This window comes from Serinus canaria, chromosome 27 (genome assembly GCF_022539315.1).
Source record: "Serinus canaria isolate serCan28SL12 chromosome 27, serCan2020, whole genome shotgun sequence".
NCBI lineage: Eukaryota > Metazoa > Chordata > Aves > Passeriformes > Fringillidae > Serinus > Serinus canaria.
In genome coordinates this window covers 3,772,700-3,797,023 of record NC_066340.1, presented here as the reverse complement: position 1 = coordinate 3,797,023, position 24,324 = coordinate 3,772,700, and the positions used below count along the sequence as shown (strand labels likewise).

Below are 24,324 nucleotides of genomic sequence, written 5' to 3'. Positions count from 1 at the left end.
GCCCAAGCACCTCCTGTAAATGGGTGTTGTGCTGAGTTGTTTTGGTCTGTTTTCCCTCTGGGACACCAGGCAGGCCAGGCATGGGTCCAGACTGTCCCTGAGCAACCCTGCTGTGCCCAGAGCCAGCACAGCCCCTCTGGGAGCCCCTCTGGAGCTGTGGGGACTCTGGGAAGGGAATTGCCCCCCAGAGGCCTTTGGCACTGCCCCCTGGCTGCTCTGGGGAGCAGGTGGAGGAGTGCCAGGGCAATGTCTCCAAGGAAGTGTGAGTGCCCCAGGACGTGTGTGGCAAATGGATGTGGGCAGGGATGGCCTGGTGAGCTGGGACTGGCTGTGTGGTCCAGGGCAGCTCAGCTGTTGTGCTCCTCTAATTCAACTGGCCTGAAGAAAGTCACAGTGGTGAGCAGGGGCTCTGCCAGAGTGAGTTGAGTGTGGCTGGGGAGCTGGGTGGAAACCAGGTCTGAAAGTATGAGGGAGAAACTTGGAGCCTGGAGAGAACCAGGGCTGGTGGCCACAGTGCACTCATCACCCCCAGCACTCTGGCTGCTCTGTTCAGTGTCCCTGAATTCTGTTCAGTGTCCCAAAAAGGTGACATTTAACCCTGTGTGCTGCTTTGGGAACAGCCTTACCCCAGTGAGAGCAGGGAAAACCCTTCTCACTGCTCTCTTCCCAAACTATAGCAAATTCCTGTCAAGGACTTAAAGCAGGCTCCCACCTGCTGCTCCCTGGTTTTGTGTTATTTCCCAGTTGATGACCTGTGTGAAGCTGCTGCCTCGGGGCAGTCCTGTGGTCTTCTGCCCACCCAGTAAATCCCTGTTCATGAGCAGAGTGTCCCCAGTATTCCAATCCCAGTGCTGGATTCATTCTGAAAATCCCAAGTAATTGAGTTGTTTCTGTTGCTGCTTTTTATTTTCCCTTTCATTGTGTACAAAGTGCACATTTGGGTTGAAGCTGACGTGTGTTGCTGGTCGTGGGGTCTGTCCCAGCTCTGTTCTGGCTGTGGCTGGTTTTGGAATATCAGACTTTGTTTTTCCTTTTGAAGAAACAATAATTTGCTTTAAAATGCTCTTGCTTTGGCTTGATTTAGACCATTTTGAAATAAACATCCAGGAGAGACTTTAGGACAAAGAATGCTGGATGGAATTTGGATTTGTGGTGACATTCTCTGGGTTTGGAAAAAAAAAAAAAGAAATGTATTAAATCCAGTGGATTACTCCAGTCTGAGTGAGATGGCTTCTTTTTTCCAGCAATAGAATATGGGGGGGAGGGAGAGGGATAGTTAATAATTTGTCTTAGAGCCACAATTTGGAATTTTTATAGCTGTGACCTTGTTTAGGTCAATAAAGAGCTCAGAATGAGATGAGAATGGGATGAGAACAACCACGTTAGAAAAGGGAAACCCCCCCAAGCTGGGAAGCCAGACCTTGGAAAGGGTGGCAAAGAGGGAAATCTGCATTTCTGCATATGGATGGGAGGCGGGCCGTGCCCGGTGAGCCGGGCAGGATTTGCTGCCCCGGCTGGGCACGGCCGGGTGGCTGTGCCTGTCACAGCGTGGCTCCGCTCAGTGTCCCCGCTGTCCCCTCGCTGCCAGCCTGACCCCGGGCTGCGGAAGGAGGCGTGGAGTGTTTGTCCTGCCTGCAGCTGGCAGGGATCTGGGAGGGAGCTGGGTTCTGTTCCGGGGGCTTGGAACAAGGGCTGTTTGTCCGGAGGGAGGAAAGGGCAGCGGGGCTGCCCCTGCCCTGCTCCCGGGCTGCTGGGCAGGAGGGGTGGCGGCCACCCAGGCCAGCTCCAGCACTGACAACTTCTCTTTTCTGCACTGCCAGGGCACCCGAGCAGCCCAGAGAGTGCCCAGCCTGGGAGAGGAGCAGGGGACAGGGAATGCCTTTGCCAGCTCCATGCCTGGGAAGGGCAGCACCATGGCACAGGGATAACTGGGGCCGGGGCTGCTGCTGGACCAGTGCAGGGACCACCAGGATCTGGGCTCCTGCTGCTCCCAGACCCCCCTTTGCACTCAGGGTTATCCCTGGGTGAGTCCCTGCAGGCAGCCACAGCCCCAGCACAGCCTTGCCCTGCTGAGGTTTAGGTGCAGAAGCCTCTTGGTTTTAGGGTCAGCAGCCTCTTGGTTTTAGGGTCAGCAGCCTCTTGGTTTTAGGGTCAGCAGCCTCTTGGTTTCAGGGTCAGCAGCCTCTTGGTTTTAGGGTCAGCAGCCTCTGTTGAACAGTGAATTCACAGTGAGAAGGTCTGAAATTACTTTAACCACAGCTGAAAAAGTGAATAGAGCCCCAGTACCCTGCCCTGGTGACATTTGGGGGACAATGGTCAGGTAGAAGCCCATCCTGTGGTGGCTGTGGTTGATCCCGTGCTCGGGAGGAGAAGCAGAGGTCAAAGCTGGGGTCACACCCAGCCACTGCAGGCTCGGCTCAGCCGCCCTGGGCAGATGTGCAGAGCTGCTGGAGTTGTCCCTGGGTGTTTGTGTAGCCTTCAGCTGCTGCTCCAGGAGGGAGCAAAGCAGCTCCCAGGGGTCCCTGTCACATCTGCCAGCCCCGGGCGGATGCCTGGGGTGCCTGAGGAGCTCTCCCAGCACCACACGTCTAGACGTGGTCCCAGCGGAGGCTTTGTGGTGCCTGCTGACAGCTCCACGTGCTTTTCCTTTGCCGGGAAGTGAGGGGAAGAGTAGAGATGCTCTCTGCAGAGTGATTTTCCCTTTGGAGGCATAGGTTGGGTGTTAGATATTGTTAATGTTAAGTGTTCCTACCTGTAGTTCAGCTATGCTTTTGTAGCAGCTCGTGTGGAAGTGTGTTACATTCCTGGAGCTTGGTTTGTTAATAATTCAGGAATTCCTGCTCCAGGAACACAATTTTCTGCTGTGAGGTTCCATCCAAAGGAGCTGTTCATTGAGGGGTGCTCAGTGCCTGATCCTTGTGAATGGGACAGCGTGGAGCAGTTCCTGAAGGGCAGAGCTGTTTGCATGAGTTAAGGATGCTCTGTTAATCCATAACTCAGTGTAATCCACCCTCCAAAGCAGCAGAGGAAGGGGCCTGGGGGCTTCTGCTCCCAGGGAAATTGTCATTCATTTTCTCTGTATCAGGGGCTCCAAATACCAGTTCATCATTGCTGGGGAAATGACATTTTGTTTTCTGCAGCGTGACATTATCGCTGTTGTGTAAATTCCATGTTGATAGCTGGGCAAAATGCCTTGGAAGGAGGATTTAAAGACATCTGATCAGAGCTTTTTGGGACTTGGGAGCCATTTCTGAGCAGGCCAGGATTTGCTGCTCTCCTCCCTGTTGTTTTATTGCACAGGATATTCTGCTGATTCTTGGGCAGAGCACCCAAGGAGTGGAACTGTGCTATTTTCTGGGGTGTCCATCGTTGGAAGGAAATGATGACTCTGACTCCATGTTCTTAGAAGGCTGATTTCTTATTTTAGGATATTATATGATGTTAAAGAATACTATATAAAACTATACTAAAGAATAGAGAAAATAGAGAAAGGGTACAGAGAATGATAATGAGAACTCGTGACTCTCTCCAGAGTCCCGTCACAGCCTGGCCCTGATTGGTCATTAAATCAAAACAATCCCCATGAAACCAATAAAGCAAGCACCTGTTGGTAGACAATGTTCAAACAACATTCCAGAGCAGCAAAACACAGGAGAAGCAAAGCAGATAATTATTGTTTTCATTTTTCTCTGACGCTTCTCAGTGTCCCAGGAAAAGAAATCCTGGCAAAGGGATTTTCAGAAAATGTGACAGTGACAGTGGAACTCCTGTGGCTGTTCCCACGGGGACCCTAGGAGAGTGACACTGAGCCCTTCTGCCCTGCCTGAGCTGTGGCTGTGGCTGCCCCAAGCCTGGATTCTCTCTGTGGGGTGAAGCATGGCTGAGCAGGAGCAGGAGCAGAACAGGGAACCCCCTTTTCTCCTGGAGCCCTCTTGGGTTCTGTGTTGGAATAGTTCCTGAGGTGTTGGAAAGTCTCTTTTTTCCAGCCCTGTGACCAAAGAAGAAGTCAAGATTCATCAGTTCTGCTTCTCAAGGTTGTTTATTTTCTCTTATCTGTTCCATTCTCTCTCTGACCTGCTGAGCTCTGTCCAGCAGGTTGGGTTGTGGCACAGCCCCTGCCCTAAGGGTGGTGTTGGCTTTTTATACTAAGAACTATGTGTACTTTATTTACAATAATTTTCCAATACCCATCCCCTAGGTTAGACAGTCTGTCTCTACCCTAAACCAGTCCAGAAGTGTCACCATCACAGCAGAAGGTGGAGCACAAGAAGGAGAAGAAGGACAGGACATGCCCAGATTCCTCCATCTTGCCTCTTGAACCCCCCTTCTAAATCCCCAAAATTCTACATTTTCACCCTGTGATAAATTCACTATCATTCTACTCAAACTCTTATGGCTTGTAACTCTTCACACAAAGTTGGGAATTGTTTCCATGGGTTAAAATCAAAGGCACAAAAGGTGTCTTTGACTCCATGTCAAGGTCTCTGAGCCCCTGCCAGGGTCTCAAATTACCCAGGGCAGCCAGAGGGATGTCCTGGGCTCTGACAGAGCCCCAGCAGGGGTGGGTGAGGTGGGGGTGAAGCCCTCCTGGGAGCTGTCTGGGGTGTGCTCAGCCTGGAGGTTCCTCTGGGGGTTCCCATGGCACTCAGGATCCCAGGCCCTGCTGAGGAGTGGGATTCCTTCAGCCAGCAAACAAGCACTGGCGTGCTGGGAGTGCTGGGAAGCACCAGGGGGGCTCCTCAGCTCTTGTCTTGCCCTCATTAAAAGATGTGTAATGACTGAAGGGAGTTACTTCTTCCCTCCCCCATCCCTGAGTGGTTTTTTTCCCTAGAAAATTGAAGTTCCTATTTATAAATGTTTGCTAGACTTTTCATAACATTTCTGATGAAATTGAAATCACCTGAAAGAACGTGATCAACAAAGTTTTTGGAAAGCCTATTCTGTCCTGAAAAGAGCTTTGGGGACACACCAGGGCCCTTGGGAGTGTCAGGGCAAGGGGGAATGGCTCCCACTGCCACAGGGCAGTGATGAATGGAATATTGGAAATCAGGAATTGTTCCCTGGGAGGGTGGGCAGGCCCTGGCACAGGGTGCCCAGAGCAGCTGGGGCTGCCCCTGGATCCCTGGCAGTGCCCAAGGCCAGGCTGGGTGGGACTTGGAGCCACCTGGGACAGTGGAAGGTGTCCCTGCCATGGCAGGGGTGGCACTGGATGGGCTTTAAAAAGATCTTTTCAACACAAACCAGTCTGATTTTGATGGTTTTATATCTCTGATATCTCTATAATATATATAATACAATAATCTGCAGCTCTCCTGCAGGTGCTGCTGCCTTCAAGAGAGTTAATGGGAAGTCTGGGACAGTGCCAGGAAAAGTGGTGGTGAGCAGAGGTGCTGCTGCAGGCAGGTAAGAACAGGTGTGAGTGGGGAAGTTGGGAGTGGGACTGGGCAGGGTCAGGGGAGCCTGGCAGTGCTGAGAACAAACCCAGATGCATTCTCTGCATCTCAGAAAAAGTGAATTTCTTGAGTAAAAGGCAGGGAGAGAGGTACAGAGAGGGGAGCAGAGGATGAGCCCAGTGTGAGGGTGCTGAGCAGTGAACCCCACCTGGTGCTGCCAGGAGCAGGCTGGGAACAGGCTCTGCAGCACCTAACAACCACCTCACCCTAAAGGATGGAGCTTTGTGGTGAGAGAGAGAGACAGTGGGGGGAGACCCTCATCCCTGGGCTCACCCAGAACCTGGGGTTGCCCCAAAGTTTCCTTTAGCAGTGTCTCCAAGAGGTCACACTGTCCCTGGGGCTTGTCCCCTGTGCACAGAGGAGGGGGACAGTCCATGACTCACCAGGGTGGGATTTAATGACTCAGTGGCACTCTGGGTGACAAGGGGGTGATGGGTCCAAGGTTGGGCTTGGTGGTCTCAGAGGTCTCTTCCAACCTCAATGACTCTGTGATTCTGTGAAATGAAATCCTGGTTTATTTGTTGCCTGTGAAATCTGGTTTCTTTTCCCCTCTTGCCTCCCCTTGCTGACCAGCTGGATGGAGCAGCAGAAGGAGCCTGCTGGGTTTTTAACGAAACAGCCCATTAGGATGCCCTGCAGTGCTCAGATTTAGCCATTTTGGCCATTTGGCTATCCAGTGAAGGAAGGGGAGGATCCTTGTGAAGAAAGGAGAGTGCCATAGCCAGAGCAGGGTGAGGAGAGAGTTACATAAAATTCTCTGGCCTGGAGGCTGTGGCACCGCCGACATCCCAGAGAGGAGAGCCAGGACCTGGGGAGACCTCAAACCTGATTTAACAAACTGCTCGTTCTAGCTACGAATTTAAATTCTCAAGGACTAGGAAGAAAAGCTCAGGAAATGGGGAAAACAAACCCTCCCTTTGTCAGCTGCCAGTTTAACTCGGCAACCTCTGCTCCCCTGGCCGCTCCTCCGGCCGGGCCGTGCGGGGGCAGCCCCGGGCGCTGCGGGAGCCGCAGCTCGGTGAACCCGGCACCCCGGGGTGAACCCGGGGCCCCCCGGCACCGCACGGAGCTGCGGTGACCTGGATCTGAACCGTGACAAACCCGTGTGAGCCATCGGCCCCGCGATTGAGGTCACGCCGGCTCCGCCGCGGCCGCGCAGGGGTTAAAGCGAGCTGGGAGGACACGGGCTGTGAGCTGAAAAAGAGCTCCGAGGGATGCCTGGCAGCACAGGGGTTAAACTGAGCCGGGATGACACGGGCTGTGAGCTGGAAAGGAGCTCCCAGGGACGCCTGGCAGCGCAGGGGTTAAAGCGAGCTGGGGTGACCCGGACTGTGAGCTGGAAAAGAGCTCCCAGGGACGCCTGGCAGGGAGAGCGCTCCTTGAAGGGCATTGGGAGATGCTGGTGCTCGCTCCAGCCAGGGAATTGGGTTTCCCCCGTTTTCCCTGGAATTCTGCGCCCTCCCTCCGGAGCTGGCGCAGTTAAAGGACACCGAAGCCTTCAGTCTTGTTTCCGGGCCATTGGCTGGTGAAAATCCTTCCCTTCCCCGCTCGTCTGGGCTCGAGCAGCGCTGCTGTGACTGAGCTTTGACCCCTGAGCTCCCTCCCCATTGTCCCGGCCCTGCTCCGTGGGATTCCCGCTGGATCCCGCCGCTGTCCCCGGTGCCGTGGGGCGGTTCCTGCCGCCTCTTCAGTCCCTGAGCTGACCCCGGGCTCAGCTCCTCTTTCCTTTTCTCTTTCTCTCCATGTTCAGTGCTCTGGGAGGGGGATGCTCCATCCCGGGGCCCCCACGCTGGGCCTGGGGCAGCTGCCCCCGGCTGGTCCCGACCCTGAGCTCCCCAAACCCCTAAGAATCCTTCAAGTGATTTGGGGTTGGAGCTGGGTCTGTTTTGTGGGAAGCCCGAGTTTCTGCTGGAGTCATTCTCTGCTGTTGAGGGGTCCCCTCTGCTGGTAGAAATCGAGTCAGGGGTCAGCAAAGCTTTCAGCTCAGGTATCTTTACCTCAAAGCTGAACAATCCCCCTGCACATCCCTTGAGCTTTGGGTAACTCCTGTGTGCTATCACAGGATTTCCAGCGCTTCAGGGGATAAAGATGGGGACAAACTCTTCAGTGGTGCCTGTTGTGACGGGATGAGGGGTGGTGGGTTTATACTGGAGGAAGATGGATTTGGATTAAACTTAAGAAAGAAAATTTTGATTACTGGGGTGGTAAGACACAGCACAGCTTGTCCAGAGAAGCTCTGGCTGCCCCATCCCTGCAAATGGATGGAGCTCTGAGCAGCCTGGGCCAGTGGAAGCTGCTCCTGCCCCTTGCAGGGGGCTGGAGTGAGGTGGGTTTAATCTTAATCTTCTGTGATTCTCTGGTCAGCCCCAATGGCTCAGCAGCACAACCAGCAGGAGAAGCCTGGGAGGTCACTGCAGTCACCACGACCTGTTGGGTTTGCCAGGCTGCCCCCAGCCCTTGCTAAACCTCCTGTCACCTTTCCTAACCCACTCCAGTCCAGCCTGCCTGGCTCCTTCTGCTGCTCCCAGAGGTGGAGCCACCTCCTCTGGGGATGTGCTGTGCTTGGCAGAGCCTTGGCCCCTGGGTGCTGCCTCTGTCCTCCCCCCCATGGCTGTTTCTGGAGTGCCCTGTGCAGTGTCAGGTCTTTCCCCAAATGGCCTCTTCCCCATGCCTGGGTTTGTGTCTTGTTTCCATCTGGAGCCTAAAAAGAAAAATTCCCATCGTGGGCGAGACAGAGCTGGGATCTGCTTCCACCTGAGGTGTGCATACTCCTCCTGCTGAGCTTCTCCATGGTGACAAACCCATCAATTTCCCTGGATTTTCCATGTATCAAATAAAGGCCTCAACTTAGAGAGGCTCAGTGAAGATGCTCCATCACAGGGCACACTGTGCTGGGACTCTGGGAGAGAGCCAGAGTGGCCTCTCCTCTCTCCTCTCCTCTCCTCTCCTCTCCTCTCCTCTCCTTACTCCTGCGTCCGCTCAGCGCTCGTCCATCTCGACTCTCCTCTCCATCTCCTCTCCTCATCCATCCTCCCGATCCTCTCCATCCTCTCGTCCGTCTAGCGCGTCGCCTCCCTCTCCATCTCCTCTCCTCGGCCGACTTCTCCTCTCGACTCTCCTCTCCTCTCCTCTCCTCTCCTCCCTCTCTCCTCTCCATCTCCTCTCCTCTCCTACTCCTCTCCCTCCTCTCCTCTCGTCTCCTCGTCCTCTCCTCTCCTCTCCTCTCCTCTCCTCTCCTCTCCTCTCCTCTCCTCTCCCTGTTTTTCACCTGGAGCACAGCTGGCACAGCTGGATGAAGCCCTGCTGTGTTCCAGGCTCACTCCTGGAGCAGGAAGCACTCCTCACTCCAGGTGTGAGTGCTGTGGCCCAGGGGCAGCTCTGTGCCAGGCAGGTGCCAGCCCTGGGGGGGTTTCTCAGCTCAATCCCATTGTCCTGCTCTGTGCTCAGAATTTCCTTTTTTTGGCGTGGCAAATCAGGCCATGGCTGTGAACTCTTTTTGGGGTGCTCCTTCCCTCCCCTGGAGGTAACCAAGGATCCATGGATGTCCCCCATGGGTCACATTTCCCCATTACACTGCAGAGGTGTTTCCTGACCATCTGCTGTGTCCTGAGCTCCTGAGGTGGCCCAAACCCCCCAGCTCTGTGATGGGGGAGCAGCCTGAGCCCCCTCAGCACCCCCAGCCTGGCCCAGCACACCTTCCTGGGGACTCCTCGGGGCCTTTTGTCCTCGTGCTCACCCCAAAAGCAGCTCCTGCCTCGTTAGATCAGAGCTGGGAAATCGCAGCCAGATGGTCAATCATGAGCTCCAACAACCAGAGGAGCTGGGATATTTTAGGTTTGAGGGTTTCCCATTATGCAATGGCACAGACACAGCGTGGGGGAGGCGTTGGCTTCTTCTTGCTTTGGGTTTACTAATAATGAGGGATTTGCTTGGATTTTGTTTCTCAAGTTCAGGGTCTTGAGCAGGAGTCTGATGAGGAGAAGCTGAGGGAGCTGGGGGGGCTCAGCCTGGAGCAAAGGGGGCTCAGGGGGGACCTTGTGGCTCTGCACAGCTCCTGCCAGGAGGGGACAGCCAGGGGGGTCTGCTCCAGGGAACAGGGACGGGGCAAGAGGAAATGACCCCAAGTTGTGCCAGGGGAAGCTTTGGTTGGATCTTGGGAAAATTGCTTTTTGGAAAGGTGTCAGGCACTGGCACACCTTCCCAGGGCACTGGTGGAGCCACTGTGCGTGGGGTGTTTAAAAACCTGTGGATGTGGCACTTGGGGACAGGGGTGAGTGGAGGCCTTGGCAGGGCTGGGAATGGTTGGACTCAATGATCTTAGAGGGCTTTTCCAGCTGAACAATTCCCTGATCTCTGGTCTCAGCACAGAAACAGGAGACTGCCTTCCCCCATGGGCTTCTGTCGTTGACCTTTGGCAGGTGCAGTAAAAGCAGAGGGTGAGGAGTGGAGATCAGAACTGAGCAGGGGAACTGTCCCTGACAGAAGCAGTGAATTAGGAGGAAGAAGGAGCTTGAGGACAGGCAGGAATGCTCTGTGCCTGGGGCAGCCACGGGGGGAGCTGGAAAGGAAAGTTTGTGATGCAGAGAAAGGGCAGCCTGGGGTGTTGGGTGTCTCTGGGAACCAGACCTGCTGCCTCCTGCAGCTTTTGTGGCCCTGGGCAGTTGGCCAAGGACCATCTCCCTTCTGCCAGGCACATCCAACACGTTGTGGTGTCCTTGTGTCCCAGCCCCTGGCAGAGGAACCCTGCCCTGATCAAGAGCTGTGGGTGTTGTGTGACCCTGCAGGGCAGCAGGCTCAGCTGGGCCCACTTGAATTCCTTGTTTTTTGCCCTCCTGACCCCGAAGATTTTGAATAACTCAAGATTCAGAAGCAGCCAGTGCATCTGGAATGTTTCTGACTCACTCATCGCGCTGGTATCTCGACACCAGCCCAAAATAACTCCGTGCTGTGGCACAGCTCTGCTGTGGATGGAGCAAAACTGCACCAAATCCCCTCCGGGGTGCAGAGCTGCCCCTGCAGCCACCCCAGGGGGGAGCAGGGGCGGCCTTGGCCTGGCCAGGAGGACACAGGGGTCAGGAGGTCCTGGTGCAGACCCCCCTCACTCCCTGGTCACTGTCACCAGAGGTGCCTTCAGCCCCTTCCTCACTGCCCACCCTGTCCTACCACAGGGGCAGAGCAAGAGGCTGAAGGTGATGGCTTTAGTAAGGTGGGCTGGAGCCAGAGACCCTGCCCGGGGCTGGGTGTCCTCCCGATGGAGCAGCACCCGAGGTGCTCGGGCACCCCCAGCAGCCCGGGCTGGAGCTCAGCTCGTCCCTGCAGGGAGCTGGGGCCGGTGCGTTCTCCTGCCACCCCCGGGGACACCAGAGCGAGTCCCTCCAGGGCTCTGCAGGGAGAGGGACACCGCCAGCCCCACTCCGGGGGCTCTGGGGGCTCTGGGGGAGGTGGCACAGCAGGAACTATCCTGAATGCTGCCCCTTGTCCCCCGGGCAGAAGAGGGCTCCCCTAGGGCGGTGACACTCGTGTGGTGACCCCTGACCAGCACAGGGCCCCCAGCAGGGATGCGCGGGGATGGCACCGCGGGGACACGCGTGGCCCTGCAGGGTCCTGGAGAGCTCGGAGCGGCTCCTGCGCGTCCCTGGGCCGTGCTGGGAGAGCCCTCTCCTGGTCGGTGTGCGAGGAGAGCGGAGTGCCGGGGAGGGATCAGCCCGGAGTGCCGGGAGGGATCAGCCCCGTGTGCCGGGAGGGATCAGCCCGGAGTGCCGGGAGGGACGCCCGGTGCGAGATCAGCCCGGTGCCGGAGGGATCAGCCCCGTGTGCGGGAGGGATCAGCCCGGTGCGGAGGGATCAGCCCGGAGTGCCGGGAGGGATCAGCCCGTGGCCGGGGGATCAGCCCCGCCGGATGCCGGGAGGATCAGCCCCGTGTGCCGGAGGGATCAGCCCGAGTGCCGGGAGGGATCAGCCGAGTGCGGGGGATCACCGTGTGCCGGAGGGATGCAGCACCCGTGATGCGGGACGAGGATCAGCCGCGAGTGCCGGGAGGGATCAGCCCCGTGGTGCCGGGAGGATTCATCCCCGTGAGCCGATGATCAGCCCGGAGGGGAGGATCAACCCGGAGCTGCCGAGGGGATGGAGCCCCGTGTGCCTCATGGGAGGGGATCAGCCCGGAGTTGCGGGGAGCCCGCCGTGTCCGATGGTCCCCGGGACCGCGCCATGCCCGGCAGGTGCCGTGTCATTCCCCGGCATGCGGGGGATCTGAGCAGCCCTCGGGCATGGGACCCTGTCCCCACAGGCCGGAGCTTCAGACCCAGGCCCGCAGGGGTGGTCGATCATCTGCGAAAGAGCTGTCCCTGGGAGGAGAAGTGTCCCCCTGAGCCGGGACAGGGCGATGGAGCAGTGTCCTCTGGGTGGAGACAGGGAGTGCTGAGCGTGTGCGCCATGGTGACAACCAGCGATGGTGCCGTGTCCTGGCATGCAGAGGAGCTGAGCATGCCCTGGGCGGGGGCTGATCTCAGCGAGCAGGCCACAATTCCCCCGCGGGGACAGGGTCCCGGATCCAGGCAGGAGCCGCATGTGGAGGAGCATGAGGTGACATGCACCAGGGGCCATCGACTCCTGCTAGAGGACAGCGCATGCCGTGGGGGACATCCAGGACCAGGGGCGACCGGCATCGAGGGGACATGGCCGGTCGACGTGACCCATAGACATTGGCGGAATCTGGAGTGACGAGATCGGCATCCTCCAGTAATCGGCACCCATCCGCGCCCCCTGGCTCGACCACGAGGCGAGAATGCGGAGCCCCATCGCTCCAAATCTTTATTGTAAATAAATTCTGCGACATTGCAGGAGTTGGCCGAGGCCGGAGCCGGGGCCGAGCTCGGAGCGGCGGCTCCGGCGGCGGCTCCCAGCGCGTGCAAAGCGGGGCCGGGGGGCGCGGGGGCCCCGCCGGGAGCGGAGCAGGCGGTGCGGGGTGACGGCGGTGCGGGGGGCGGCCCAGGGCCCCGCCGTGCCGGTCCCCGGGCCGGGCCGGGCCCGAGGCAGCAGCGGGGGCCGGGGGGGCTTTGCTCTCTTGGCTCTGGAAGCACCGGGTGCCCCCCCCGCCCCCGCCACGGGCCCTCCCGCCCTGACAGCGTTAAAATCATTAAGAAAAATCCCAGTATTTATATTTTATATATATATATATATATATAAATGTCCCCAAACCCAGTGACAACGGTGGCTTCTTGCTTGGAACCGGGGGTGTACCCTCGCCGCAGGGAGCCCCCCGGGCACTGTGGCTGTGGCAGCTGTGGGGACACTGGTGACAGTGATAGGGACGGGGACTGATCCCAGACCCCTGATGCCCGCGGTGGTCCCAGGTCCCCAGGTGTCCCAGCCCAGAGATGACATGTCACACAAGAAGCCACCACCAGATCCCAGCCAGGGGATGTCCAGGCACCCCGGTCCTGCTGTCACCTCCCACCCTGTCCCCTAGGGTGCCACAACACTTTTGCCATGGCTGGGCTTGGGGACACCCTTTGTCACTCTCTGTCTCCATGGCAAAGGGACCCAGAGGCAGCAGGGACACTGGACAAGGAGGGGACACAGAGGGGACACCCCCACACTGTTGTGGACAGTGGGTACCATCCCCCATTGCCCCCGTGCTGGGTGTCCCCAGGAGTGTCCCCACACATACACAGACACACCGGGCTGTGTCACCAAGTGTCACCAGGGATGTCCCCTCCATGCTGAGTGTCACCAGTGGTTAAAGGGACCAGTGTGGCCCTCAGTGCTCTGTGGTGCTGTGCTTTGGGTGGCTCTGCAGAGCCACCCCGTGCAGGGCGACATGTGCCACGTGCCACAGGGAGAGGGTGATGCCTCCCCCCAACCTGCCATGGGGGTGGGGGACAGCCAGCCTGAGGTGCCACAAGCCTGCCCTGGGCCTGGGGTGACAAGTGCCACCCAGCAAGCTGCCCTGTGTCCCCAGCCCAGGGCTCACCCTGTACCCTGGCCCCCCCGGGGGGCCCTTCTGTCCCCCCCAACCCCAGTGTCACCAGTTTGAGGTTCACCTGCCTGAGCTGGGGAAGGGGGGAAGCTTTTAGGGAGAGCTGTCACCCATGGGTGCCTGTCCCACCACTGGGGACTTTGGGGCTCCATGGCTTGGGGGATGGGGGGAGAATTTGAGGGGACAAACCCCACATGGGGGCTGCTGAGCTGCTTTGGGGGGCGGGGAGGCACATCTGGGGGTGCAGGACTTGGCCCTCATGGGACCCAGCCTGGGCACCGGGCAGGGGGGGCACAGCTCCAGGCCCTGAACTGGGGATGGGCACTGGCCTGGTCCTGGGTGTTACTGGCCCGGTCCTGGGGACACTGGCCTCATCCTGGGGACACTGGCCTCGTCCTGGGGACACTGGCCTGCCTTTTGGGGTGCCAGGGCCCCGGCTGGAAGATGCTGCTGGAGGGCAGGGGGGATGTGGGCAGGGGTCCCGCTGGCCCCGCGGGTACATTCATTGCTCCCGTGCCGCCTGCCGGGGGGGCCGGGGGTCCCCGTACATTCGTGGCGGTGCGGGGGGGGCCGGGGGGCGGTCCCGGGTGCCCCCCCCCGCTCTCCTCCTCGGCCGGAGCCTCGGCAGCACCGCCCCATTTAATTGCTGTTAATGAGGCGCTGGGGGGGTGGGGCAGAGCGGCCCCGCTCAGGCCCCCCCGGACCTGCAACACAGAAGTGGGGAGCGTTTAGTGGGGGGCTGTGACAGGGGGGTGACACACGGGGGGACACTGAGCTGAAATGAGCCAGCACCGGGGGGGAGCTGCTGCCAGGCCCCCCCAGGCGCTGCTCCCCTTCAGCCGTGGGGGCACAGAGATGGAGACAGCACGGCCGGACACACAGCACACGGACAGACGGGCCCGGGGGCTCCCACGCCGTCAGGCTGCCGGACGGTGACGGTGACAGGGACCAGGGACGGTGACGAGACGATGGGGGGGACACGGTTACACTCCCTGCTGCGCCGGGTCGTACCTTCCTCGGCGGATGTTCCTTGGGGGGTTGGCAGGGGGAGAGGAGAGGAGCGTTAGTGCCACCCCAGTGTCCCCGCTGTCCCCACTGGTGCGTGCCCCCACCCCAGTGTCCCCGGTCCCGCAGGCAGCAGCAGTGTCCCGGTACCACACACGGGGGGGCCCCGCCCCAGCACCCCATGCTTGGGGACGGCCACGGGCTCCGGGTGACAGTGACACCCCAATGGCACATGCAGGCAGGGCAGGCAGGGCCGGGGGGCAGGCAGGGGCTGGGACAAGGGACCAGGCAGGGGCAGGGGACCAGGCAGGGTCAGGGGACCAGAGGCCACACCGCCGGGATGCCCAGCCGGGGGGATTGGCAGTGTCCCGGCAGGGCACGGCCCGGCCCTGGCGCGGTGACGCTGTGCAGAGGGGACGTGGCCGGTGACAGCAGCAGAGGGGACGAGCCATGCGGTGGCTGCTTACTTAAATCCCCAGCCTGTCCCCCCTAGGACGATGGCAGCCACCAGCACGGCCCCCGCGATGGAGCCGATAATGATATTGGTGCCACTGGGACCTGTGACAGACGGGACAGGGAGGAGGGGACAGGGTCACACGTCAGTGGGAAGGGGACATGGGCACATGGGGACATAGCCCCAGGGATGCTCCAATGCCATGGGGAGTCGGGAAGGGGACAAACCCAGCCACAGGGAACACGTCAGTGGGGAGGGGACAGGGGGACACCAGGACACAGCCCCAGGGCAGTCCCAGAGCTGTGGGAACCCGGGAGGGAGGCAAACCCAGCACAGGGACCCACCTCAGTGGGGACGGGATGCAGGGACATGGGGACACGGCCCCAGGCATGGCCCAGAGCTGTGGGGACCTGGGAGGGGGGGGCAAACCCGCCATGCCCAGCTGAGCTGCGGCACCGGAGTGGAGGGACACTCTGGAGCCGCGGTGTGGCTGGGGACAGAGCGGGACAGCCCACGCCGTGTGGCCTGGGGACAGCAGGGAGCCTTGTCCCAGCGGGCACACGGACCCTTGTATCGCTCCGTCTCCCCCGTGGGCTTCGGCTCCGGGATGGGGTCGTAGACGCTGCAGTCCTTGCCCGTCCACTCCGCCCGGCAGATGCACTTCCCCTCGTTGCTGCACACCTGTGAGAGGACAGCGTCACCCCCCGCCACCGTGACACCCCCCGGGTGTCCCCCTGTCCCCGGCGCGCCCCTCACCCCGTGGTCGAAGCAGATCTTCCCGTCCCAGCTGCCGGGGCAGGAGCTGAAGTTAAAGGCGGTGGCTGGAAGGCATTTGCGGTCGAGACAGAGCATTCCGGGCCCGCAGGGCGTCCCGTCCTCCACGTAGCTCAGGTCCGAGCCATCCACCAGCTGCACGTGGCCTCCCCTGTGCCAGGACAGCCACCCGGGTGACACCGGCACCCCGGGGAGCCGCAGCCCAGCCGGTGCCAGCGGTGGCCGTACCTGCAGTCCACGTAGCGGTTCTGGTGGTAGAAGGTGGTGGTGGCGATCTCCCCGCTGAGCTCCCCCAGCCGCGGCGAGCCCGAGATGTTGGCGCACAGGAGGAAGCCGCAGAGGACGTCCCTTCAAGGCAGCGGTGGTGTCACCAGGACGTCAGGTGGCACCGGGAGGGGTGGCGCGGGGACAGGGGTCACTCACTGCTTGTTGCACTGCAGCCAGCCCAGGCCCTCGCGCCCGCAGTTCCCCCGCTCCGTCCCCTCCACGTTCAGCTTCTCGTAGCAGAAGCGCTCGGCCGAGCCTGGCAGAGAGCGAGTGTCACCTGCTCGTCACCCCCTGCGTCCCCTCCCGCCCCCGGCCAACACTCACTACGGCCCCACAGCGCGTTGCACTGACGGTCCCGGGTTTTGCAGCGCCCGCCGTAGCACCGTCCCTGCGGGGAGGGGACAGGGGTCAGCGCAGGGCGAGACTCAGGGGCTGGAGAGGAGCCAGGGGTCTTGGAGGAGGTTCAGGGAACAGGAGAGGGGCCAGGGGTCCTGGAGGAAGTTCAGGGGACAGGAGAGGGGTCAGGGGCTGGAGGGAGGTCAGGGCTGAAGGAGGCTCTGGGGCTGGAGAGGGGTCAGGGCTGGGGGAGACTTAGGGGCTGGAGAGGGGTCACGGGTCCTGGAGGGGGCTCAGGGGCTGGAGAGCGGCCAGGGGACTGGGGACGGGTGACGAGGCTGGAGAGAGGCTCACACGTGTGCCCTGCAGGGAGGTGCTGCAGTGACAATGAGCCCCCCCATCCCCCCCATGCCTGGTCCCAGGAGCACTGCCCCAGCTCATGTGGTGCAGGGATCAGAAGCCACATGTGTGCACAGCAGCCAGGGGACAGCAGGACCCCCAAAACCCACACCCAGGGGCTCAGGACCCCCCAAACCCTAAAACACACCCAGGTGTGTGTGCGTGGATCAGCTGTGGCTGTGATTGCTGACAAAAAGTCACCAAACTGGTTTGGTTTGGAAGGGACCCTAAAGGCCATCCAGTCCCATCCCCTGCCATGGGCAGGGACAGCTCCCACCAGGCCAGGCTGCTCCAAGCCCTGTCCAGTGGGACATTGGATGGTCCCAAATGCACTTTAACATGCACAAGCCACGATGCTGGAGCCTGTGGGGATGTGCCCAGCCCTGGGCTGAACTCACCTGCTCGTTCTCACAGAAGTATCCATCCAGCTTGTGGAGGTTGGGGGGACACTGTGGGGACGCAGAGAAGAGGTTGGGTGATGGCACAAGGCCCCCAGTGTGTCCCACCGTGTCCCCTGGCCGCACTCACCTGGCTGGAGTCCCCAGTGCAGGTCTCAGGGATGTCACACTCGTTCACAGCCTCCCGGCAGGACACTCCACGTGGCTCGTACTGCCCGGGGCACAAACCAAACTCAGCAGGGACGGGACAGGACCCCAGTGAATCCACATCAGGACCCTGACCCCCTCCCCCGAGCCCCCTGGATGCTCCCAGCCCCGCACCTTGCAGCCCTTGCAGCAGAGCCCATCACTGCACATGGCGTCGTGGGTCAGGGTGCATTTCTTGCAGCAGTTTCCCCCACTCCTCGCACATTCCTGCCAGGACAGCAGCTGGGATCAGTCCCTGGCAGCCCTGCAGCCCCCCAGAGCGGGGGGAGCAGCCCCTGACCCTGCTCACCGCCAGCGAGCCGCAGTCGCACTCCTCGCCCGCCTCCACGAAGCCATTACCGCACTCCGGGGGATCCAGGAGCTGCCGGGACCGAGGGGGACAGGACACACACACACGGGAGCTGCTGGGGACCCCGAGCCAGCCGCTGCCATGAGCCCCCCGAAAAGGGCATCGCATCCCCGGGGAATGGCAGCTCCCCCAAACTGCTGCCAGGCACGAGGTTCCCCCGCTCTGGGAGCTCAGCAGCAGCGCCTTGGCTGTGGCAGGGGTTGGGGACACCTCGAGGGACCCCGGCAGCTGCTCCCAGAGCATCGGTCCCCACTGTGACCCCCGAGGGCCGGGGGGGCCGTTACCTTCAAGGGTTTGTTGAAGAGGCAGCTGCCGCCGCCGTCCTGCAGGAACTGGTTGTACTCATCGATGCTGCAGCGGGAGAACTTCCGCGGGAGGTAGTACCTGTCGGGTGGGGATCACTGTCATTGTCACACCGCCACTCCCTGCCCGGGGGCACTGCTGGGCACACCAACCCGGGCAGGAGCTCGGCGGTGTCCCTGCCAGCAGCGGTGACGCGAGAAGCCTCAGGGGATGTGACAGGGGATGTGACAGTGCCACCCCGAGCGGGCACCTACCCTGTGTCCTCCATGATACAGCCCAGCCACGAGTCCGGACAGCGGCAGTCCCCTACGAGGAGAGGAGAGCGCTGGGCTGCAGAATGTCCCGCCGCCAGCCCGGTGGCACCGCGGCGTGTCCCCACGGTCCCCGTGGCCCCGCGGGAGGCGGTACCTGCGGCCGTGCGGTGCTTGTTCCACATCATGCCCACGTTCTGCCCCAGGGTCTGTGCCAGTGTCACCGCCATGGCCGCCACGTTGCCGTACTGCGCGGGAGGGACGCGGTGTCACCGCGGGGACCCCGTCCCTGTCCCCAGCCCCCTGGCGGGGGTCGCACCCACCTCGTTGACGCCGCCGGCGCGGGCAGGGGAGCAGATGCCCCCGACAAAGGCGGTGCCGCTGCGGCTGCTCTGAAAGGTCCGACCCCTGCGAGGAAGAGGATGGTGGGGACGGGGGACGCTGTCCCCGGCCCCGGGCGGGACACGTGGCCACAGCGCTCACGAGAAGAGGTGGACGGTGTCGCTGTGCTCTGCCAGCCCCTCCCGCCGGTACTTCACAAACTCGTTCAGGGTCTCCAGGGAGTCTTGCCCCATCCGGATCCGGTCATCGGCCGCCCACGTCTCCATGGCCACCAGCACGATGCGGGTGTTGAGCTGCTCCTTGTAGATCTGTGGGGACAAAGGGACGGTGCTGGGGACGTGACCCTTCCCAGGGACAAACCCATCAGCTCCTGGGGATAAACCCCTGTGGGCAACTTCAGGAGCTGGGCACACACATCTGTCCCCAGGGACAAAGGACCGCTGGGACAAACCCACCGGGTGCCAAAGAAAAAACAAGAGTGGGACAAATTCCCTGGGGCCAAACTCTCAAGGGACCAACCCAGCAGGTGCTGAGGACCAACCTCCCGGGATAAACCAGCAGGAACCAAGGACAACATCCTTGGGAACAAATCCACCAGCTGCTGGGAACAGTCCCCTCAAGGATAACCCCCCCAGGGACAAACCCACCAGGGTGGGGGATAAACCCAGGAATAAGCCCACTGGGGATAAATCCCTTGGGAATGAAGGGTAGTGAAGCCCCCAAGGGACAAACCCTTCAGATGCCGGGGATTATCCTCCCAGGGACAACTCCCCAAGGGACAAATTCCTTCCAGGGACCCCCCTCACCATGTCAGCCAGGTTGACCACGGACTTGGCGAAGTTGCTGGTGAGAACCACGGACTTGCGGAGCTGCAGGAACTGGGAGCACACCAGGGCAAGTTGGGATTGTGGTGGTGGGGGGCAGACCGACCCCTCGCCGCCCCCGCCAGCCCCGGGAACACCCCTCTCACCAGCTGATGGTCGTTCACCACGGCCAGCTCGATGTACTTGGTCTCGCTGTGCACCGTGTGCTGGGCTCGGCGGACCTGCAGGGGGAACCCGCGGCTGAGCTGGCACCGGCTCCCGGATGGGGCTCCCGAGCCCTCCGGGGATGTTTGGGAAGCGGGGAGCGGGCAGAGCCACGGGGTGGTTGCAACCCCCACAGTGTTCCCCCTGAGCCCAGGCAGGAGCAGCACCCTGCAAACACCCATGGAGGAGCCTGGCTTCGCCCGCAGCCAACGGGCAGAGATCAACCAGGGTCCAGCACACTTGTCCCCTGCCCCTGTCCTCTGTCCCCACTGACCTGCCGCCGCCGCCGCAGCTTTGGAATCCCACCCGGGACACGCTGGCTCAGCGCAGGGAAGAGGCAGCCTGAAGGGAAGGAACAGAGCTGGTGGCACGCCAGGACACAGGGCCACCGAGGTGACCACCGCAAATCCCCAGGGACAGCTTTGTGAGAAGGCTCACCCAGTCGGGGGCAGCTGGGGATGCGCTGCACGATGTGCGGTCGAAGACTCTGCCACGGGGAGAGGTGTGTCACGGCCATGCGTGGGAGAGGAGGACTGCCACGTCCCCGTGTCCCCAAGGCTGTCCCCAGGCCACAGGCAGACCCGCCTTGGGGTACTCGGACAGGCACCTGGAGGCGGCACCGCTCACCTGTCCGTGCTCGGTGCCCGCCTGGGGCTCGATCAGGTACGTGGCTCGGCCGTCCGAGAAGACCCCGCTGCAAACAGAGGCGTGCGTGTCGGGGTGCAGAGGGGTGCAGCCCCCCGGCCCCCGTGCCAGCCCTGGGGATACTCACCGCAGGCCCTGGCAGCTGGAGAGAGCGGCGAAGGAGTGGGGCTGCCCCCGGATCCGGCCCTGGTAGTAGCAGTGCTCCCCCGCGCCCTGCGGAGCAGGGACGGGCGCTGAGCCTCGGGTCCGGCCCTGCCCAGCACCCCCAGGGCCGCCCCGGGCTCAGGGCTCTGGGGTTCACTGCCAGGCACACTCAGGGTGTGCGTGGTGCCCACAGCACCATGGCAGCACCCCGCCAGGCAGGGCTGGGCACCCAGGGGCACCCAGGGGCACCCGGGGGTGGGTGGGGGGCATAATGAGCTGCTGGCGACCCTTCCTGGGCTTTTGTGGGATTTATGAACTGGCCACCACAACCCCTGCACTGGCACAGCACGTTTTACACAGCATGGTGTAGTTTGGCACAGCACAGCACAGTGTGGTTTGGCACAGCGTGGTTTGGCACAGCGTGGCTTGGCACAGCGTGGCACACATCTTACCGTGCTGTGGCTGCCGTTGCTGCCCGCGCCGACGTGCCGCTCCACGTAGTGGGAGGCGAGGAGGTGGCTGCCGGGAGCAAGTGGCGGGTAAGAGGCCGTGGGGTGGGGAGGAAGAGGGGGAAGAGGAGGAAGAGGGAGACGACAGCAGCGATCCACGTGCAGGGCACCACCCCGGTGTGGGAGACCCCCCACCACCCATATACAAGGTACCACCCCAGCACTGGACCCCCCCAGTTTGGGAGGCCGCTGGCGTCCCATGGGTCCCTGTCCTCTCTGCTCCACCCCCGGCTGAGCCCGCAGTGCTGGGATGGCTCTGTACAGCTCCCCCAGCCCCGGGCACCCCCAGATCCTCCCCTCCGTCCGGGGGGCAGCAGCAGCCCCCTGGTTGGTGCTGGTTCCCTGCCAGGACCCCCGGGTCACTCACTGGTTCAGCCGGAGATCGAGGGTGAAGGCTGAGCCGAAGGCACGCACCATGAAGCTCACCTGTGCCAGGTGCAGCCCCTGCAGGACAGCCAGAGCAGTCAGCCCCCCAAAAAAATTCATAACTAAAATAATCATTAAAACCCCAACCCAAATACGCAGACTGTGAAGATGCACATTTTTTTTAAACCAAAATTTTCAGCATTAAAAATCCCGTTGTTTTTTGGTGTTTTTTTTTTTTAACCCATCACCCTGGAGCACTGGGGTGGCACCTACGTCCCACCGCCCCCTCCGCGGTTGCCGTGCTGGGGTGGGGGTCCTGGAGGGTCCCCCCGGCGCTGAGCCCAGCCCGGCCGCGGCAGCCGAGCCGCCGCTCCTCCCGCCCTGCGGCGCCGCCGCTCCTGACCTAATTCCTAATTCCTAATTCCTGCCGCCGGCAGCGGGAGCCGAGCGCTGCGGCGCGGCCTCAGACCCGGCAAACTCGGCCCACCGGTGAGAGCCCGGCACCGGCTGCGGGTCCCTCCGTGCTTCACGCGAGGAAACGGCAGAAAAGCCAAACCCATCCTGGCGGGCCCCGTCCCCTTGCTGGGAACCTGGCGCAGCTCGGGATTGGGGACACAGGGATGAGGAGCCGTCTGTCATCGCAGGGAAGGGATGTCCCGGGCCCCGACCGCATTCCGGGGGTCCGGCAGCACTGCCGGAGAGGGCTCTGCCGCCGGGAGCCAGCCCCGAGCTCCCCCGGAGCTCCGCTGCTCCTCCCGCCGCGACACCCCGGGTTAACACCTCCCTGGCCCCCCGCCAGCGCGGCGGCTGCCGGCTCTTCCCGGCGTCCGGCGGTTTCACTCAACGCCGGGTGTAAATCACCTCTGCGGCGAGAGCAGCTCCTCATCTCGCCTTTATCCGGCGCGCACGGGGATCGATAGGCGCCGGCCTCCGCGGCTGCCAACACCGCAACTCCCCCGTGCCGGATGGGGCGCGTGTGCTGCTCCCCGAAACGCAGGGACAGCAGCGATGGGTGGGGGGCACTGCCCGGGCCTGGGCTGGGCTGGGGAACGGCACTGGGTGGGACCTGGGGGCCTCAGTCCGTCCTTGCCGGACCCAGGAATCTGTTCCTGTGCTCGCCACCTGCCCGCTCCCGTTTCATCTCTCCCAACACCCGCGCGCCGCCGGTTCCCAGATTTAATGGGATTTTGCGGCACAAGTCCGTGTCCCTCTGGGGAGCACGGCAGCGGGATGGTCCCTGGGGGCACCAGGGCTCCCGTTCGGGATGCCGGTACCCGCGCACACGCTGGGGTGTGGCTGGGCCAGCGACGGCGGCTGCCTGGGGACCTGGAGCTGCCACCTGCCAGCTGCCACCTGCCAGGGACCCCGGAAAGGGCTTGGGGGTTCACTTACGGGTCCTCCGCCTCCTCTTCCTCCTCCTCCTCCGGGCTCATGCCTGACCCTGGTGTCCAACTGATGCTTTGGGACTTCTCCGCCCGAGCTCTGCCCCACCAGCCTGCTGGGGTGGGTGATTTGGGAGAGCACCCGCCCTTCCTGCCATGCGGCCCTCGGGAGCCTCCGCGGCAGCGCTCCGGCCTGTGTGGCAGGACCTACGGGAGAGGGGACAGGGTCACGGCCACCCTGGGAGGGCTGGGGGGACGAGACCTGGGGAGGAGAAAGGACAGAGACACAGGGGCCTGGGGACGTGAAGGGCTGGGGAAGAGGAGGGACAGGGAGATGGGAAGATGCAGGGGTGGGAACAGGAGGGGACGGAGTTGGTGAATGTGCCCAGGGGGTGGGCCAAGAAGGGCACACTCCTGTCCTGGATGGGATGCCCAGGGAACATGGAGAGTGGGAACAGGGATTGTCCCAGGGTGCACAGCTGGGGAGCACCCAGGTACCCCGGTGTGCCCAGGAGAGGACAGCCAGGCAGAATGGGCTGGGAGGGGTGCCCAGGGGATGGGGGTGACCAGGAGGGGAACACAGCTGAGTTGGGTGGGGAAGCTCAGGAGGTCTCAGATACAGTGGCATGTCCTGGAGGGGACACACAGGGGACATGGGTGGCTGATAATGTGATGCATCCCAGAAGGGGGCATGCAGGGGAGAGGGGGCTCAGAAATGCCAGCACACCTGGAGGAAAGGTTGGGGTGGGGTCAGCATATCGTGGAGGGAGCATGCAGGGAAAAGAGGGGGCTGGAATGGGGACACATCTCAGACGGGACACCCAGGGGACAGAGAGGGCCGGGATGGGCCCACCGAATGGGAGATGGAAGACTGGTATGGGGACATCCCCCTAGAAAGGACAACGAGGGGACAGAAGGAATGGTGCAGGGACACCTTTGGAGGTGACAGCCAGGGGACACGGTGCGTGGCCGCTATGGGGACACATCCCAAGGGGACCTGGAGGGCTGCTATGAGGACATCTATGGGGCATGCAGGGAACGGGGGATCCGAGATGGGGACACATCCTGGATGGGACACGGGGGACTGCTGTGCAGCCACCTCTGGAGAGGGAGCACGGCGGGGCCGCTGCGGGGACAGCGCGGTGGAGGGCGCGGGGCCGCAGCAGGTGCGGGGCCGAGGCCGGGGGAGACGCGGGGCTGCGGGGCCGCTGCGGGGCTGGGGCAGGTGCGGAGCCGGGGCTGCGGGGCCGGGGCCGGGCAGGTGCGGGGGGATCGCGGGCCCGGCCCCTCCCGGGGCTCTGCGGGGCGGCGCTGCGGAAAAATGTGTCGATGCAGCGAAAAAGCCGCAGCGGCGGCGGTGGGGCCGGGAGCGGAGCGGGGCGATGCGGGGCCGGGAGCGGGGCCGGGAGCGCGGCGGGCGCGATGCGCGGCCGGTACCGGGGCCGGTACCGGGGCGATGCCGGAGCGGGAGCGGGTCCGGACCTACCTGCCCGCGGGGCGAGCGAGAGCAGCGCGGCCAGCAGCCACCCCCGCAGCGGGCTCATGGCTCCCTCATGCTCCGCCAGCGGCCGCACCGGGCCCGCCGCGCCGGGGACCGTCACCGTCCCGTCCGGCCCCCCCGCCCCGGGCCGGGCCGGCAGCACCGCCCCCGCCCCGCCCGCACGCGGCCCCGGGCCCGCCGGACCGGACCGGCACCGGCACCGGCAGCGCCGGCAGCGGCACCGGCAGCGC

The 24,324-nt window shown here is 62.3% G+C and overlaps 1 protein-coding gene across 1 annotated transcript; it reads right to left on the bottom strand.

Moving 5' to 3' along the window:
- Positions 1 to 14,141: 14,141 nt before the first annotated feature.
- On the bottom strand, positions 14,142 to 24,154 carry ADAM11 (ADAM metallopeptidase domain 11). Its single transcript, XM_050985758.1, has 26 exons — positions 24,080 to 24,154; positions 22,604 to 22,800; positions 21,213 to 21,289; positions 20,789 to 20,855; positions 20,320 to 20,405; positions 20,175 to 20,241; positions 19,986 to 20,034; positions 19,822 to 19,889; positions 19,490 to 19,564; positions 19,326 to 19,397; positions 18,661 to 18,827; positions 18,501 to 18,585; positions 18,335 to 18,425; positions 18,181 to 18,232; positions 17,908 to 18,007; positions 17,564 to 17,635; positions 17,389 to 17,481; positions 17,198 to 17,278; positions 17,068 to 17,118; positions 16,259 to 16,322; positions 16,091 to 16,190; positions 15,896 to 16,015; positions 15,650 to 15,818; positions 15,460 to 15,574; positions 14,907 to 14,997; positions 14,142 to 14,463 (listed from the first exon to the last, which is right to left on the bottom strand). Exons 1-26 carry the CDS (start codon positions 24,135 to 24,137, stop codon positions 14,418 to 14,420), a joined length of 2,313 nt encoding a protein of 770 aa, XP_050841715.1. The 5' UTR covers positions 24,138 to 24,154; the 3' UTR covers positions 14,142 to 14,417.
- Positions 24,155 to 24,324: the final 170 nt, after the last annotated feature.

What these genes read in the sequence shown, in the direction of transcription:
- ADAM11 (XM_050985758.1), bottom strand. Translation starts at nt 24,137, where the DNA reads ATGAGCCCGCTGCGGGGGTGGCTGCTGGCCGCGCTGCTCTCGCTCGCC. An exon ending in GACACCGTCCACCTCTTCTC is followed by an intron (nt 18,586 to 18,660) that starts GTGAGCGCTGTG and finishes TCTTCCTCGCAG; the next exon opens with GGGTCGGACCTTTCAGAGCA. An exon ending in GGGACAGGCTGGGGATTTAA is followed by an intron (nt 14,464 to 14,906) that starts GTAAGCAGCCAC and finishes CAACCCCCCAAG; the next exon opens with GAACATCCGCCGAGGAAGGT.